This window comes from Babylonia areolata, chromosome 17, assembly GCF_041734735.1.
Source record: "Babylonia areolata isolate BAREFJ2019XMU chromosome 17, ASM4173473v1, whole genome shotgun sequence".
Lineage (NCBI taxonomy): Eukaryota > Metazoa > Mollusca > Gastropoda > Neogastropoda > Buccinidae > Babylonia > Babylonia areolata.
In genome coordinates, this window is record NC_134892.1 from 2,540,251 (window position 1) to 2,554,746 (window position 14,496).

The window sequence follows — 14,496 nt, forward strand, 5'->3', positions numbered from 1 at the left end:
ACTTATTTTATTAATTCTCTTTTCCAAATGCAACATATTGTCAAATTCTGTCAATTTGCTGTGTGTGTGTGTGTGTGTGTGTGTGTGTGTGTGTGTACGTGTGTGTGTGTGTGTGTGTGTACGTGTGTGTGTGTGTGTGTGTGTGTGTGTGTTTCTGTGTGTGTGTGTCTGAATGTCTCCCTCTCTCTCTTTCTCTCGCTATCTCTTTCTCTCTCTCTCTCTCTCTCTCTCTTTCTCTCACTTTCTTTCTCTCTTTCTGTGTCCCTTTCTCTCTTTCCCCCCTCTCTCTCTCTCGCTCTCTCTCTCTCTCTCTCTCTCTTCTGTCTGTCTGTGTGGCTATCCCCCTCTCTCTCTTTGTGTCTCTCTGTATGTTACCCCTTTCCATCATCCCCCGTCCCACTACTCTGCCCTTTGTCTTTCCATCCCATTCAAACATTTGTGTTTGTTGCAAGCATCCGCCACTCCTCGTGTCACTGACACAAGTTCGACATCAGCTATCACAACAACAACTCAGTCATCGAATGGAAATACCGACAAGATGCGTGACGATGATGACAATGACGATGATGATGACGATGGAACATCTGTGGCCTACATCGCTGGTGGAGCTGCTGGGGCAGTGGTTCTCATCATCGTCGTCATCGTCATTGTCGTTATCATTATCAGGAAACGTAAAGGTTGGTGTGTGTGTGTGTGTTAGTTGGTCATTGATTGAACGCCTATTTATGTGGGTATGCTTTGCATGAATGTGTGTATGATGACAACGCGCTTCAACTCTGTGTGTGTGTGTGTGTGTGTGTGTGTGTGTGTGTGTGTGTGTGTGTGTGTGTGTGTGTGTGTGTGAAATTCAAAGTCAAGTCAAAGTCAAAATTTTTATTTCAAGATGGTAATTGAATAAGCAACGACTGCTTTTTTACATCAAGACATCTGAAAAAAAAATGAAAAAAAAAGAAGTGGGGAGATACATGGAACAAAACCACAAAAGTACTAAAAATATAGTTACGTGCATACACGAATCGTGCGGAAATGAAACGTGTGTGTGTGTGTGTGTGTGTGTGTGTGTGTGTGTGTGTGTTTATCAAAACAAATGGCATGGACATAGCTACTGCTGTGTGAAATGACTGCAATGATATACCTGTCTGTGTGAAATGACTGTATTGATATACCTGTCTGTGTGAAATGACTGTATTGATATACCTGTCTGTGTGAAATGACAGCATTGAAATGACTGCAATGATACACCTGTCTGTGTGAAATGACTGCATTGATATACCTGTCTGTGTTAACATGACTGCATTGATATACCTGTCTGTGAAATGACTGCATTGATATACCTGTCTGTGTGAAATGACTGCATTGATATACCTGTCTGTGTGAAATGACTGCATTGATATACCTGTCTGTGTGAAATGACTGCATTGATATACCTGTCTGTGTGAAATGACTGCATTGATATACCTGTCTGTGTGAAATGACTGCATTGATATACTGTCTGTGTGACATGACAGCATTGATATACCTGTCTGTGTGAAACATGACAGCATTGATATACCCTGTCTGTGTGAACATGACAGCATTGATATACCTGTCTGTGTGAACATGACTGCATTGATATACCTGTCTGTGAAATGACTGCATTGATATACCTGTCTGTGTGAACATGACAGCATTGATATACCTGTCTGTGTGAAATGACTGCATTGATATACCTGTCTGTGAAATGACTGCATTGATATACCTGTCTGTGTGAACATGATGACAGTGAAGGAGAGAGACATGTGGATAAACTGGCATTTCACGAATAAAGTTCCGTTATCATAATCAGTAGGTAGCACATTTGTACATGCGTGATACTGTCACGAGCATTGAATTCACGCCTCCATGGTTGATTATCTGGAGCTGATCAGAACAGCTTTATTTACTTGATAGTTTTTATCATCTGATTCATCTCTGAAATGTGCTTTTTGATTTATATGAACACATTGGATGTTTTTCGTTGACAGAGAGCTGTTGAAATGTTTTTGAGGCATGTTAAAATTCAACTGGATGATGTAAGGCCCTTTGAGCAGCACTGGATATCGCGCCATAGAAAAATTACTATTAGTATTAGTATCAACAGCAGGAAAGAGAGTGAGAGTCAAAATAAAGCTGATTAGTATCTATTCTTTGAAGCCAATATTCTGTATGACGCGATGTGTAGCCATAAACTGTCATAACTTCCAAACAATCAAAAATGTGACTTCTTGACATCCATTTGCAATAATCACCAGCACTGTAGGGTATGTCAACGACTTTCCATCACTTAAAGGAGATGTCTCTTCAGTTGAAAGCTTCATGTAAGAAGACAGAAATAGAAAAAAACCTCCCTGAACATGTATTTCTGGCATGTGTTATATGGTATCATAGCAACGCCATTGCGTAGTTGTGATACACCTACTTTGTGTGTATATATCAGGTTGGCAATGACCAGACAACTCTTCTTCTTCTTCTTCTTCTGCGTTCGTGGGCTGCAACTCCCACGTTCACTCGTATAATACGCGAGTGGGCTTTTACGTGTATGACCGTTTTTAACCCGCCATGTAGGCAGCCATACTCCGCTTTCGGGGGTGTGCATGCTGCGTATGTTCATGTTTCCATAACCCACCGAACACTGACATGGATTACAGGATCTTTAACGTGCGTATTTGATCTTCTGCTTGCGTATACACACGAAGGGGGTTCAGGCACTAGCAGGTCTGCACATATGTTGACCTGGGAGACTGTAAAAATCTCCACCCTTTACCCACCAGGCGCCGTCACCGTGATTCGAACCCGAGACCTTCAGATTGAAAGTCCAACGCTTTAACCATTCGGCTATTGCACCCGTCGACCAGACAACAAAAAAACAGGGAAACTATTTCAGTCCTAGTGGCAGGCTTACACAGTGGGTATTTCACTGAAATTTCATTACATATCTTATATTAATATCTGAAGCTATGTCTCCTAGCTCAGAGTTGAATTGCCTGCTGCTATCTCCGATACGTCCAGTCTTTTGAATTCTTGCGTGTTTGAGAATAGAAAGCTGTGGGTTGTGTGAGTTCTTTCATGGAACTGTGTCAGCAAGTGTTATTGTAGGTAGTAGAAATAGAATCTTTTATCTTGATGGTAATAAATTAACGGATGGTCACTGGGTTGTTAAAAATAAGATATGACTCATGATATTGAATTGTTCATGATAATTGATTTATAAGCCTTTTTTTTTTTGTTGTTGTTGTTTTTTTGCGAATTTCGTTGTTGTGTATTATCTCATTAAATTATTTTAACAGTGTACGGCTTTAGAGTAAGAGAGATGTTTCACACTGTTTTACAGACAAAGCCCAAACCGTGGACACCAGAAATAAAGAAACTGAGGATGAGGAAGGTAACGATTGTAAAATCATTATTGAGTCGTGAACTAACATGTAAATAAAATAAAAATCTCTCTCTCTCTCTCTCTCTCTCTCTCTCTCTCTCTCTCTCTCTGTGTGTGTGTGTGTGTGTGTGTGTCTGTCTACCCTTCTTGCACACCTGTCTCTGTCTCTCTCTGTCTCTGTCTCTCTCTGTCTCTGTTTCTCTGTCTCTCATCTTCTTCTTCTCCTCCTCTTCTCCTCCTTCTTATTCTACTACTTCTTCTCCCCTCCCCTCTTTCTCTCGCCTCCCCCCTTCCTCATTCTGTGAATCATGTGAAACATGCGTTCAACTATGCATTTCACCTGCGTGTCTGGAGGGCTTGTACCATCACTGTGATCACGCATACCAAAAATAAAGAGTTAGCACACTGTGAAACTGATTCACTGCCGCTATTCGTACTGGTTTTGTCAGAACATTTGTTGTTGTTGTTCCCATAACTTGTTAGATATACGCTTCTTGTGAATGAACACAAATTGCTCCGGTTGGCCTTACAGAGTTTGTGGAGCACATCAACTTGGCATACGAAAGCGCAGACGACTTGGGACTACCTCAGACCAAACCTGGGGCAGTCGCTCTTCGTACACCAGCAGCAGAGGATGCTGCCGCAGCTGAGCAAGACACAAACCCACCAGCTTTTCCGGAAGACACTGATGCTGGCTACTCGTCCATTCCCTCTCAGTTCTTTGATTCCTCCGGTCCCGGCAGATCCATCCCTCATGAACCAGACAGTTCTCTGTACTCCACTGTTGATGACCCTGTGGATAACCCTCATCCACGTGTGGAGGTGGATGCATATTCATCAGTTGATATAGTTGGCGAGAATCCAAACCAGAGTCCTGACGACGGTTTATATTCAACCGCTGACGGCACTCCAGACAACCCTCAATTGGCCATTTCACAGGACACCCAGCCACAGGATCCCAACCTTTATGCCGTGGTCAACAAGTCCAAGTCGAACGACACGACTGACCCTCAGAACAACGAGTACGCCGTGGTCAACAAGCGTCCAGCAAATCTAAAACAGAGCGCGGAACCTGCGAGCGGAAGTGACCCAGACGGCAGCGACCCCTCTGAGGGCGCTTACGCCCAGGTGGTGAAATCAAAGGGAGGCAACCCAGGGCCTGGGGAATCAGGAGCAGAATCCGGCCCCCAGGCCACACCCGTGCCCGCTGTCAAGCCAAAGCCCCCTGTAGCTGCTAAACCCCGTGTACCCGGCAAACCCCCTCAAGCAGGTAAGGTCCCTGCAGGCAGACAAAAGTAAGAAAGGAAATAGAAACAGAAACTGGAAGAAAGGAAAGAAAGCAAAACACAAAGACATACATATCTAATTAAGACACAAAGAAGAAAGGTCACAAAGAGAGAGGGGAAAAAGCATCTCTGCAAAACAATTTCTGTGCAGAAAACAACACAAAGGGAGAAAGAAGTCTTTTAAACATATAATCAGATAGACTCAGAAAAAGACATACACCTTTTTTCTATCTCAGTTCATGATTATTTCTCAGTTCACACACACACACACACACACACACACACACACACACATTTCATGGTAATGACAGTTCATCTCAGTGTTCGTGTAGTGATCCCCCAGATAGCTTCAGAAATTGTTGGTTGTATTTTTGATTGTGTACTATTTACGATTGTGTGCTATGACTTGCGTGTGTGCGTGCTCGTGTGTTTGTGTGTATTGTGTGCGTGTGTGTGTGGGGGGGGGGGGGTGAATAATTCTTAATAATGTTTGGAATCTTGTGTTCAGTTTCTTTCTTTTTTATATTTATATGTGTGTTCTATTTGTAAACGCCTGGGACTTATTTTCAAGATTAGGCGCAAATGCTAAAAATGATGATAATAATATAATAACAATAATAATAATAATAATAATAATAATAATGATAATTAGATGCGTTTTGGGATGTTCACTTTGTTTTTTAATTCAGTTTTTTTTTTTTAAATGACCAGTCATGTTCACAAAGACCCCCTTCTCTAGGATAATACATATGGACTGTGCTAATTACTACATATTATGTTTTTATTTGTTTGTCACTGACAGGTACGAGAAGTGACAAGAATGCTGGACAAGGGGAGTCACCAAGTACAAACGACTATGAAGAAGTGGATTTGAAGGAAGTGAGTGTCGATACATCCACCCCCCCACCCCTCTCCTTCTCTCTCTCTCTCTCTCTCTCTCTCTCTCTCTCTCTCTCTCTCTCTGTACATTGTAGTATACACAAGTTGACGAGACATCAAATTTAACCCAACTTTGGAGTATGCCAGCTCTGTGTGGGACCCCTATACAGAGAAGGATATTAACAAACTTGAGGCAGTACAACGCCGGGCTGCTCGCTGGGCGACCCATCGACACAGGAAAACATCCAGTGTGCAAGACATGATGGAGACTCTTCAGTGGTCTCCCCTCAAAGAGCGAAGGAGAAAGGCAAAACTGGTTAACTTTTATAAGTTCCATAGCGGCAGTCTTATCATCAACACATGCCACAAGCCCTCTCAAAATCCTTCAGCATCCACGGGGACCCGAGGATCGCACCCAGCAGCGTACCACCTCTCCAACTGCAGGACGCTGTACAGACAAAAATCTTTCTTTCCCCGAACCATAACAAACTGGAACAGCCTTCCTGCTGAGATTGCCCTCAGCCCAACCCTGGAAGGCTTCAAATCCCGAATCTGATCACCTCCCCCCCACCCCCATACCTCCCCCCCCATCCCCTGGCCCAGCAGCCTCTACCCCAGGAAACCTCAAAAACGCGCAAACCCCCCTTATAGTCTACAGAATCTTCACAATGATGAAGGCGGTGGTCAAGGGAAAGAAGAAGAAGAACTTGTTATTTGAAATGCCGAGACTTTATTCTTGTACACTTTCTTTTGTTAGCGTAGCACGATTGCATTTGCTTTTGCATCATGTTGTTCCTGTTGCTTTTCAGATGATTCCTGTCAGTTTGTCGTTGTTACTGCTGCTCTGCTACTGAATCTGTTGCTGCTGCAAGCATTGTTGCCGTTCAAAAACTGATGACCATGCAGAAGCTAATAATCATGATTCTTTTTAATACGATGGTGTTGCAGTTTCAGTTTCAGTTTCAGTTTCAAGGCGTCAGAGTGATCAGACTGATTCATATGTGCTACACCACATGTCCTGTTTAAAGAAATGGAGCTGATAACTGACTTTCACATTAACCCAAAGCCCTGGTTAGGCCTTACAGAGCCTACCTTGCTGCAATGTTATAACATGTACCACCATCATTATCTTCGTCTTTCTCCAGGAAGAGACGACCCGTGCCACAGACGGAGACTACAACACACTGAATTTCCACCTCCCTCCGGCCCCAGAGGAAGACTACAACACACTGAATTTCCACCTCCCTCCGGCCCCAGAGGAACCGGATGACCCCGACTCTCAGTACAGCCACCTTGCAACAGTTTAACCCTTTCCTGCCATAGGGATGACCCTGACTCTCCTTACAGCCACCTTGCAACAGTTTAACCCTTTCACTGCCGTAGGGATGACCCTGACTCTCAATACAGCCACCTTGCAACAGTTTAACCCTTTCACTGCCGTAGGGATGACCCTGACTCTCAGTACAGCCACCTTGCAGTATTGTAACCCTTTCCTGCCATAGGGATGACCCTGGCTCTCAGTACAGCCACCTTGCAGTAGTTTAACCCTTTAACTGCCATAGGCGACTGGACAGTTTACTCACCGCCATCGGCGACTTGAGTCGACATTGAGGGGGTCATGAAAAACGAACCGTTTTTCACATTGTGAGAAAGCTTGACAGCTGCAGCCAGTTTTCCTGCGCAATAGGACATTGGCTAACCTTACCTCCCTTGGTCCGAGGTTGACGCGACCAAGTCCATTGAACTGCTTTGACAAGAATGGAATCGTATGACTAAGAGAAGTGAATTCTCAAATATTTTGCGTTGGGGAGTGGTGTGTTTTTTTTGGTTTTTTCACACAGAAACTTGGTGGCGATAGTGTTAAAGGAGACAGCTGTTTGGTATGTTGTTGTGTTGAACCATGATTGTGACAGTACCTCTCCTGTAGTGTTGAAGAAAGGAGCTGTTTGTGAATGGGTTTTGCGTTCTGCGAACCTGAATCTAATTCTGTGTCTCTGTCTCTATTTGTCTCTGTTTCTGTATGTCTGTCTGTCTCTCTCTCTCTCCCTGTGTGTGTGTGTGTGTGTGTGTGATATGCAAACACATTAATGTGTATAGATATTTCGTTCGTGCGGAAGAGTTGTGAAACTGCACGTTCACAGACAGTCCCGCTTCTTAAATTCAACAAAAAGATCTGATTTCTTCTTCTTCTTCTTCTTTTTTAAACAAAATTATCACATTTATTATATTTTAAACAAATGAGCTGATTTATTATTTTTCTAAGAAAAAAAGATATAATGTTTGAGGCTAAGAAAGGTGGGAAAATGAGAAGCTGACGGACCAACACAAAAAATTGTGTTTATTAGTTAACTAGTTGTATGTCAGTGCTATATGTCTCTCCAGTTATTTCATGTAGAATCCAAGAGAGTGAGAGAGAGAGAGAGAGAGAGAGAGAGAGAGAAGGAATTTGTATGAGATAGAGAAAGAATGAAAATGAATCACCATAGCTTTGCCTGCTTTTCTTGTTGATCTGTTGGTCACTTTGGATCTCAATTCTTCGAAATTAGTTTCGAGAATCTACCAGACTTCCCAGGTGATTATGAATTTGCAACAGTGCTTGTTTATTATTATGCAATACTTTGGGTGATTTTTCTCCTGAAAACGCTGATGTAAAAAGTGTACAATATATGATTTTTATGCATTAATTTTAAATGAAGTGATTATACTCAATGATTTTTATATAGTTTGTATTGGTATGTTTGTTATATTCACACATATCTGTCACATTTCTACACATTTACCTGGCTTGCAAAATAGCCATACATATGAAATATGTAAATATCATAAATCCAGTTGTTGTTGTTTTTACTTTATGTTTGTTGGACGATATTTATTCATTTTTGAGACGATCAACTGATTGATCTGAAGAAGTGAAATGTGTCACTACCTGTATGTGTTTTTTTCCCCTTTGGGCTAAAGTGAATCTCTGTTGAATTCTGGATAATGGTTTTCAACTGATATGCTAAAGTAAAAACAAAATGAACTATACACACGTTCGACTTTGCGTAGTTGTACCTGTAATGCTTTCGTGAACGTTTATCAGCTTCTGTTGTCCACATCCATAGAGGTAAAGATGTGTGGAATGCAAAATCTTGTAATGTTCTTTATGTCGATCAGTCATGCAGAACGACATATCACCTATACCTAGTATAGATCTTATTGTGCACCTGCTTCCATGGCATGAAATGAAAAACATCTACGTGGCTTGCCAATCTTGTTTGTCTTCATTTAAACTGGCACTGATGATCGGCAAGGCGGTAAACAGCATGGTTTATGCAACTGGGGTGTCCGCACTTCTCTTCTCTCGACTGGATGGCATTTCTTTGGTGCTATTTCTTAACCCTTTCACCACCAAACTCGCATTTATGCACAAGCTAGGAAGAGGACACATGTCACTGAAATTTCGGTGGTAGGTCAGGCCGTGTTTTCTACACATCGCAAGAGGAATCCCCGGCTATTCTTAGATACCGTCTTTTCTGTGTTTATATCATAAGGGAATTTGCACTCTAAATTGACTGGCGATGAAAAGGTTAAACCACATGGCATCAGACTTTATACCAATGTATATTAGCTATATCTAGTACCCTGTCTCGCGCTTTGAGTCTTGTCTCTCTACCTGTCTGAAAAATAACGTTGTCTTTGTTAAGCAGATGTAAGTTGTGATAAGTAAACCGCTCCGTAACCGTGTACCTTAAGATGATCGATGAGTGATTTGTGGAGTATTGTTCGCCTGATAATGTTGAGGGGTCATCGATGTATCGATGTATCGATCCTCCTGCTTTTCTCAGACCCCCCCCCCCCCCCTCCCTGATCGATATGCAAAAGGGAAAAAGAATAAAAAGAGGAAAAAAGAGGTGATGTGAGAAAACGAGAGGTTATGTGACCAATTAAAGATTATGTTGACTAATGAATTATTTGTTATACAAGGGTATATATATATATATATATATATATATATATATATATATATATATATATATATATACTATTCTTTCATGTAGAATCGTGTACTGTATTTAGTTATGTAGGTTACTGTTTGATTATGTAAATTTTTGTTGACTTGTGGTGCTGTTGGCTTCTTTGTTCTTTAATCCTGTGGGGAGAAATGTGGGAGAGTACATGCATCTAAAGTCTTTTTTCCTCCAGAATAACATTTTTCTCACGCGTTCAAAAATGCATTGAATAATATCAAAATGATTACACCTTATGCTGAACTGCATCAGTATTGAGCTCACTTCTTTGCTCGTCTTCCTGGGATGTTCTGTGGTGCTGGGATATGCTTGTCGCGTTGTTTTCACAGATAACTAGTTTACAAGCTGAAAATGATGCGATGTTTGTTTCCTAACAAACAAACAAACCAACAAAAGAGGAAGAAAAGAAAGGAAGAAGATTTCTTGCAAAAAAAACAACAAAACAACTAAACAACTAAACAAAGACCAGCAAATTAATGCCAAATCCCTGCCAAACAATACGTGTTTGATAACTCACCATAATAAAATTCATTGTTATCATTCATATCCAATTTTGCTGGATTCAAACTGTAAAGATATATCGTCTTTACCACCCCTACCTTTTGCCGAAGCTTCCTGAATATGAACAGAAGTGATGTCAATGTCAGTATTTCTGTGGGTTCATTTCATCTGTTAACGTTAAAGATATTGGTCATAACGTGTACCAAGGGAGGAAACTTATTGTTCATTCAATTCTAGAAATTCTAGACAAAGAAGATATTTCACTATCAGTACCACCATAGAATTCTACCATCGGGGTTTTATCATTCAAAAAACATATTTTCTTGACTGGGCCATATTGGCTTGTTTCATGGGGCTGAACAAATGATTCAGTGAAGGTCCAGGTTAAAATCAACGCACTTCTGCAATTTTGGTTCTTCTTTCTCATCACTAAACACAACAGTCACCGTTGATTCACCATGGTGACTCTGGGGAGAAAGGGAAGAATAAAGTTTGGGCACATGCTTCCAAATTAGAAAAAGGAAACCTTAAAAACAACAGATTAACTGGTTTGTAAAAGTATATCAAATAGAGAGAGAAATGAATAAAGAAACAAATAAATAGAGAAACAAACAGATGAATAAATAAATAAATATATATAGAGAGAATTATGTACGTGAACAAATAAAATGAATACACAGATGAAAGAATGAATAAATAAACAAATATAAAAGCTGACTGATCACCCCATTTTTTGTGTTTGAAATGTGGATTGTTATAACGGTGTGGGCTATAGACTTCAGATTTGAGAATTCTGCTTTCACATCTGTCTTCCCTTCTCCTGGACACCTTGTGGTTTTGGGGGGGTTTTTTGTTTTGTTTTGCTTTTGTTTTGCTGTTTTGATTAAATGTGTACATACTGAATACTATAATTGTGTCGTAATTTATAATGCAGCATGTTTTGTTTTTCTTTTGTTTGAGTTTTGCCATGATAGATCACGATCTAGCACTTCTGTTTTTTTCCTCCCACTTTTGTGTATCTGTTGCTTTTGTACATGCTTTTGTCTGCCGTACATATTCTGCTCAGAATAAAAATGCGCGCCCTTCATTTCGTTTTGATTGTTTTAACTCACTCAGTACGGCCAGCCCTCTCTTCTCCTCTACACAGACCCCTCGGATGTCCAGTGGGTGTCTCAATGACCCAACCTTTAGCTTCCGTCGTCAGAATTGTGGTATTCTTTGTCGTCAACATTCACGTCTTCAGTAACCAAGAGTCTGTGGCCGCTTGCAATATTTTGATGATGGTAATTGGGGTGAAACGCTGTTAACGTCGTCTCTTTCGCCGTTCGTATGGAAAGAGTTAATCGATTGACTGAGTGAGTGAGTGATAGACGAAGGGTGATTCTGGCTTCATGCTCATGACCACTCTCCCTGTTCTTCTCATGCTAAGTTAAGAGAAATAGAAGGGAGTGATTCTGTATTAATTTTATGCCCATATATATACTCCCCTCAAAATGTTAAGCTTAAGAACTCAGGGGTTGGGGGGGTGGGGGGGGGTATACATTGGCCTAATGCCCAAATCAGAGAGAGAGAGGGGGGGAGGGGGGAGGATGGAGGGAGGAGAAGAGGGAAGTGGACTTTCTTAAGTTTCGGCCAATTAATTGATCGATAAGATACCCTACGTTTTTCTATCACTTTACGAGAAAGCGTGGTCGTTCCCCTCTCACTTTACGAGAAAGCGTGGTCGTTCCCCACTCACTTTACGAGAAAGCGTGGTCGTTCCCCTCTCACTTTACGAGAAAGCGTGGTCGTTCCCCTCTCACTTTACGAGAAAGCGTGGTCGTTCCCCTCTCACTTTACGAGAAAGTGTGGTCGTTCCCCTCTCACTTTACGAGAAAGTGTGGTCGTTCCCCTCTCACTTTACGAGAAAGTGTGGTCGTTCCCCTCTCACTTTACGAGAAAGTGTGGTCGTTCCCCTCTCACATTACGAGAAAGCGTGGTCGTTCCCCTCTTACTTTACGAGAAAGTGTGGTCGTTCCCCTCTCACTTAACGAGAAAGTGTGGTCGTTCCCCACTCACTTAACGAGAAAACGTGGTTGTTCCCCTCTCACTTTACGAGAAAACGGTTGTTCCCCTCTCACTTTACGAGAAAGCGTGGTCGTTCCCCACTCACTTTACGAGAAAGTGTGGTCGTTCCCCTCTCACTTTACGAGAAAGCGTGGTCGTTCCCCTCTCACTTTACGAGAAAGCGGTCGTTCCCCTCTCACTTTACGAGAAAGCGTGGTCGTTCCCCTCTCACTTTACGAGAAAGTGTGGTCGTTCCCCTCTCACTTTTTCTATTACGAGAACGTGTGGGATGTCCCCTTATTATTATATATATATATGTGTGTGTGTGTGTGTGTGTGTGTGTGTGTGTGTGTGTGTGTGTATTGCCTTTATCATCAGAGTTAGTTTCTTGTCTGTTCCCAATGCAAATCTTAGAGAAAATTCAGAGAGAGAAAGAAAAGAGAGAGAGGGGCGACGACAACGCCGTACATATTGACAATGGCGTTAGCGAAGTCATCAACAGTAATGTACTAAATGACATATTTATTATATTTCACGTAAGATGGATCATTGCATCGACTTCACATTCAACATCAGAATCAATAGCAAACAACAAAATTTAGGCAATGTGAAAACTTCAAACAGAAATATAATATACCAAGATTTGAACCGAATCTTTCCCGAGGGATGTTGGGACTAACATCGGCATGATCCAACTTTCTACATAAATGTGACGGGAAAAGGTGTTTCACAATGCTTTGCCCTCGCGAAGGGAGCATGAAAACGGGACCAAAAAAAGTTTGGTGTTTCGGTGTTGTAATGCACCTTTTTATGTCACATTTATTTGGAATGTTACTTCGTTTCATGCTTGTTCACCATCATTGTCATGATTGTCGTTGTCGTCGTCCTGCCCCACCCCCACCCCCCCCCCCCCCCCCGTCACTGTCTTCAATATAGCGTCACCATCATTGTCATGATCGTGGTTGTTGTCCCCCCTCTTTCTCTGTTCCTTCTGTCTCTCTCTCTCTCTCACAGTTTTCTCTAAGGGCTGTGTTTGGTAAAAGACCCCGATGACAAAGGGAATGTTGTTGTTTTTATGCAGATAAGTGGGACTTCCCACGCTTTCCCACAACTGAGAGAAGACGTGGGAGTGGAACGACCACGCTTTCTCGCTATCCCACACTTTCTCGTGAAGTGAGAGAAATCGTGGGGTTGCGAGAAATGGTGGGGTTTGACTGTGCTTTCATATCTGTGAAACTGCATGTTCGGTGCATATCTGTTATGCATGTGTGGGTGTATATGTGAATGTGTGTCTTCATGTTTTACATCTATTTGCTTATTTATCATCATTGTTATCTCTTTTTTTTCTTTTTCTTTTTACATTATAGTTATTATTTATTTATTTATTTATTTATTTGTGTAAGCTTATCTATTATTTATTCACCCTTTTTTTTCTTTTTTTTTCTCAAGGCCTGACTAAGCGCGTTGGGTTACGCCGGCTGCTGGTCAGGCATCTGCTTGGCAGATGTGGTGTAGCGTATATGGATTTGTCCGAACGCAGTGACGCCTCCTTGAGCTACTGAGGAAAAAAAAAAGAGGTGGGGTTGCGAGAAATGGTGGGCGAACAACTCCTGTGTCCCACTGTGTCTACAGATGACTACCAACCTCTCCACCTGACTTAACTCCCTGTTACTTCATCCAACAGGATGTAGGGAACTGTGTCAGCGGATCTCACTGGCTAATTCTCTGCGTCACGTGGGGCCTGGTGTCCTCACTGCATTGGTCAACTGTTAAACACCGGACTGAGTTGGAGAGATCTGCTTAAAGTGACTGATAGTTTCGTGCCATGGAAAAAGATAATTGCTAAGAAAACTGCCCAACTCCGGTATCTCTACATATGGGATTACTTAGGGATTACGGTGAGGATATATATATATATATCAAACGTGCGTGCACGAGCGCGCGCGCACACACACACACACACACACACACACACACACACACACACACACACACACACACACACACACACAGAGAGTAAGAGAGAGAGAGAGAGAGTAAACTGTGTCTTTTCATTTCTGACGAACAATTTTCAAGTCACACAATCTGAACTCTCTAACCTTTTAGTCCGATGTGATTGTGATTAAGTACAGTAAACAAACAGAAAAATGCCAGGAATATCTGTCATTTTCTGTCCCTCTCTCTCTACGTGTGTTGTACACACGTTGCGCGCGCGCGCGCGCGCACACACACACACACACACACACACACACACACACACAGTAAGAGAGAGAGAGAGTAGACTGAGTCTTTTCATTTCTGACGAACTATTTTCAAGTCACACAATCTGAACTCTCCAACCTTTTAGTCCGATGTGATTAAGTACAGTAAACCTCGTCCGAAA

General features: G+C 41.9%; 1 protein-coding gene across 1 annotated transcript in view; it reads left to right on the top strand.

Moving 5' to 3' along the window:
• The window catches only part of LOC143291381 (uncharacterized), a 26,215-nt gene extending 15,061 nt beyond the window's left edge, over positions 1-11,154 (top strand). The window contains exons 7-11 of the mRNA XM_076601222.1: positions 453-677; positions 3,350-3,400; positions 3,924-4,661; positions 5,480-5,556; positions 6,702-11,154. Of these exons, the coding sequence (XP_076457337.1) occupies positions 453-677; positions 3,350-3,400; positions 3,924-4,661; positions 5,480-5,556; positions 6,702-6,863 (1,253 nt within the window). The 3' untranslated portion in view covers positions 6,864-11,154. The remainder of the gene's footprint in view (positions 1-452; positions 678-3,349; positions 3,401-3,923; positions 4,662-5,479; positions 5,557-6,701) is intronic.
• The last annotated feature ends 3,342 nt before the right edge of the window (positions 11,155-14,496 follow it).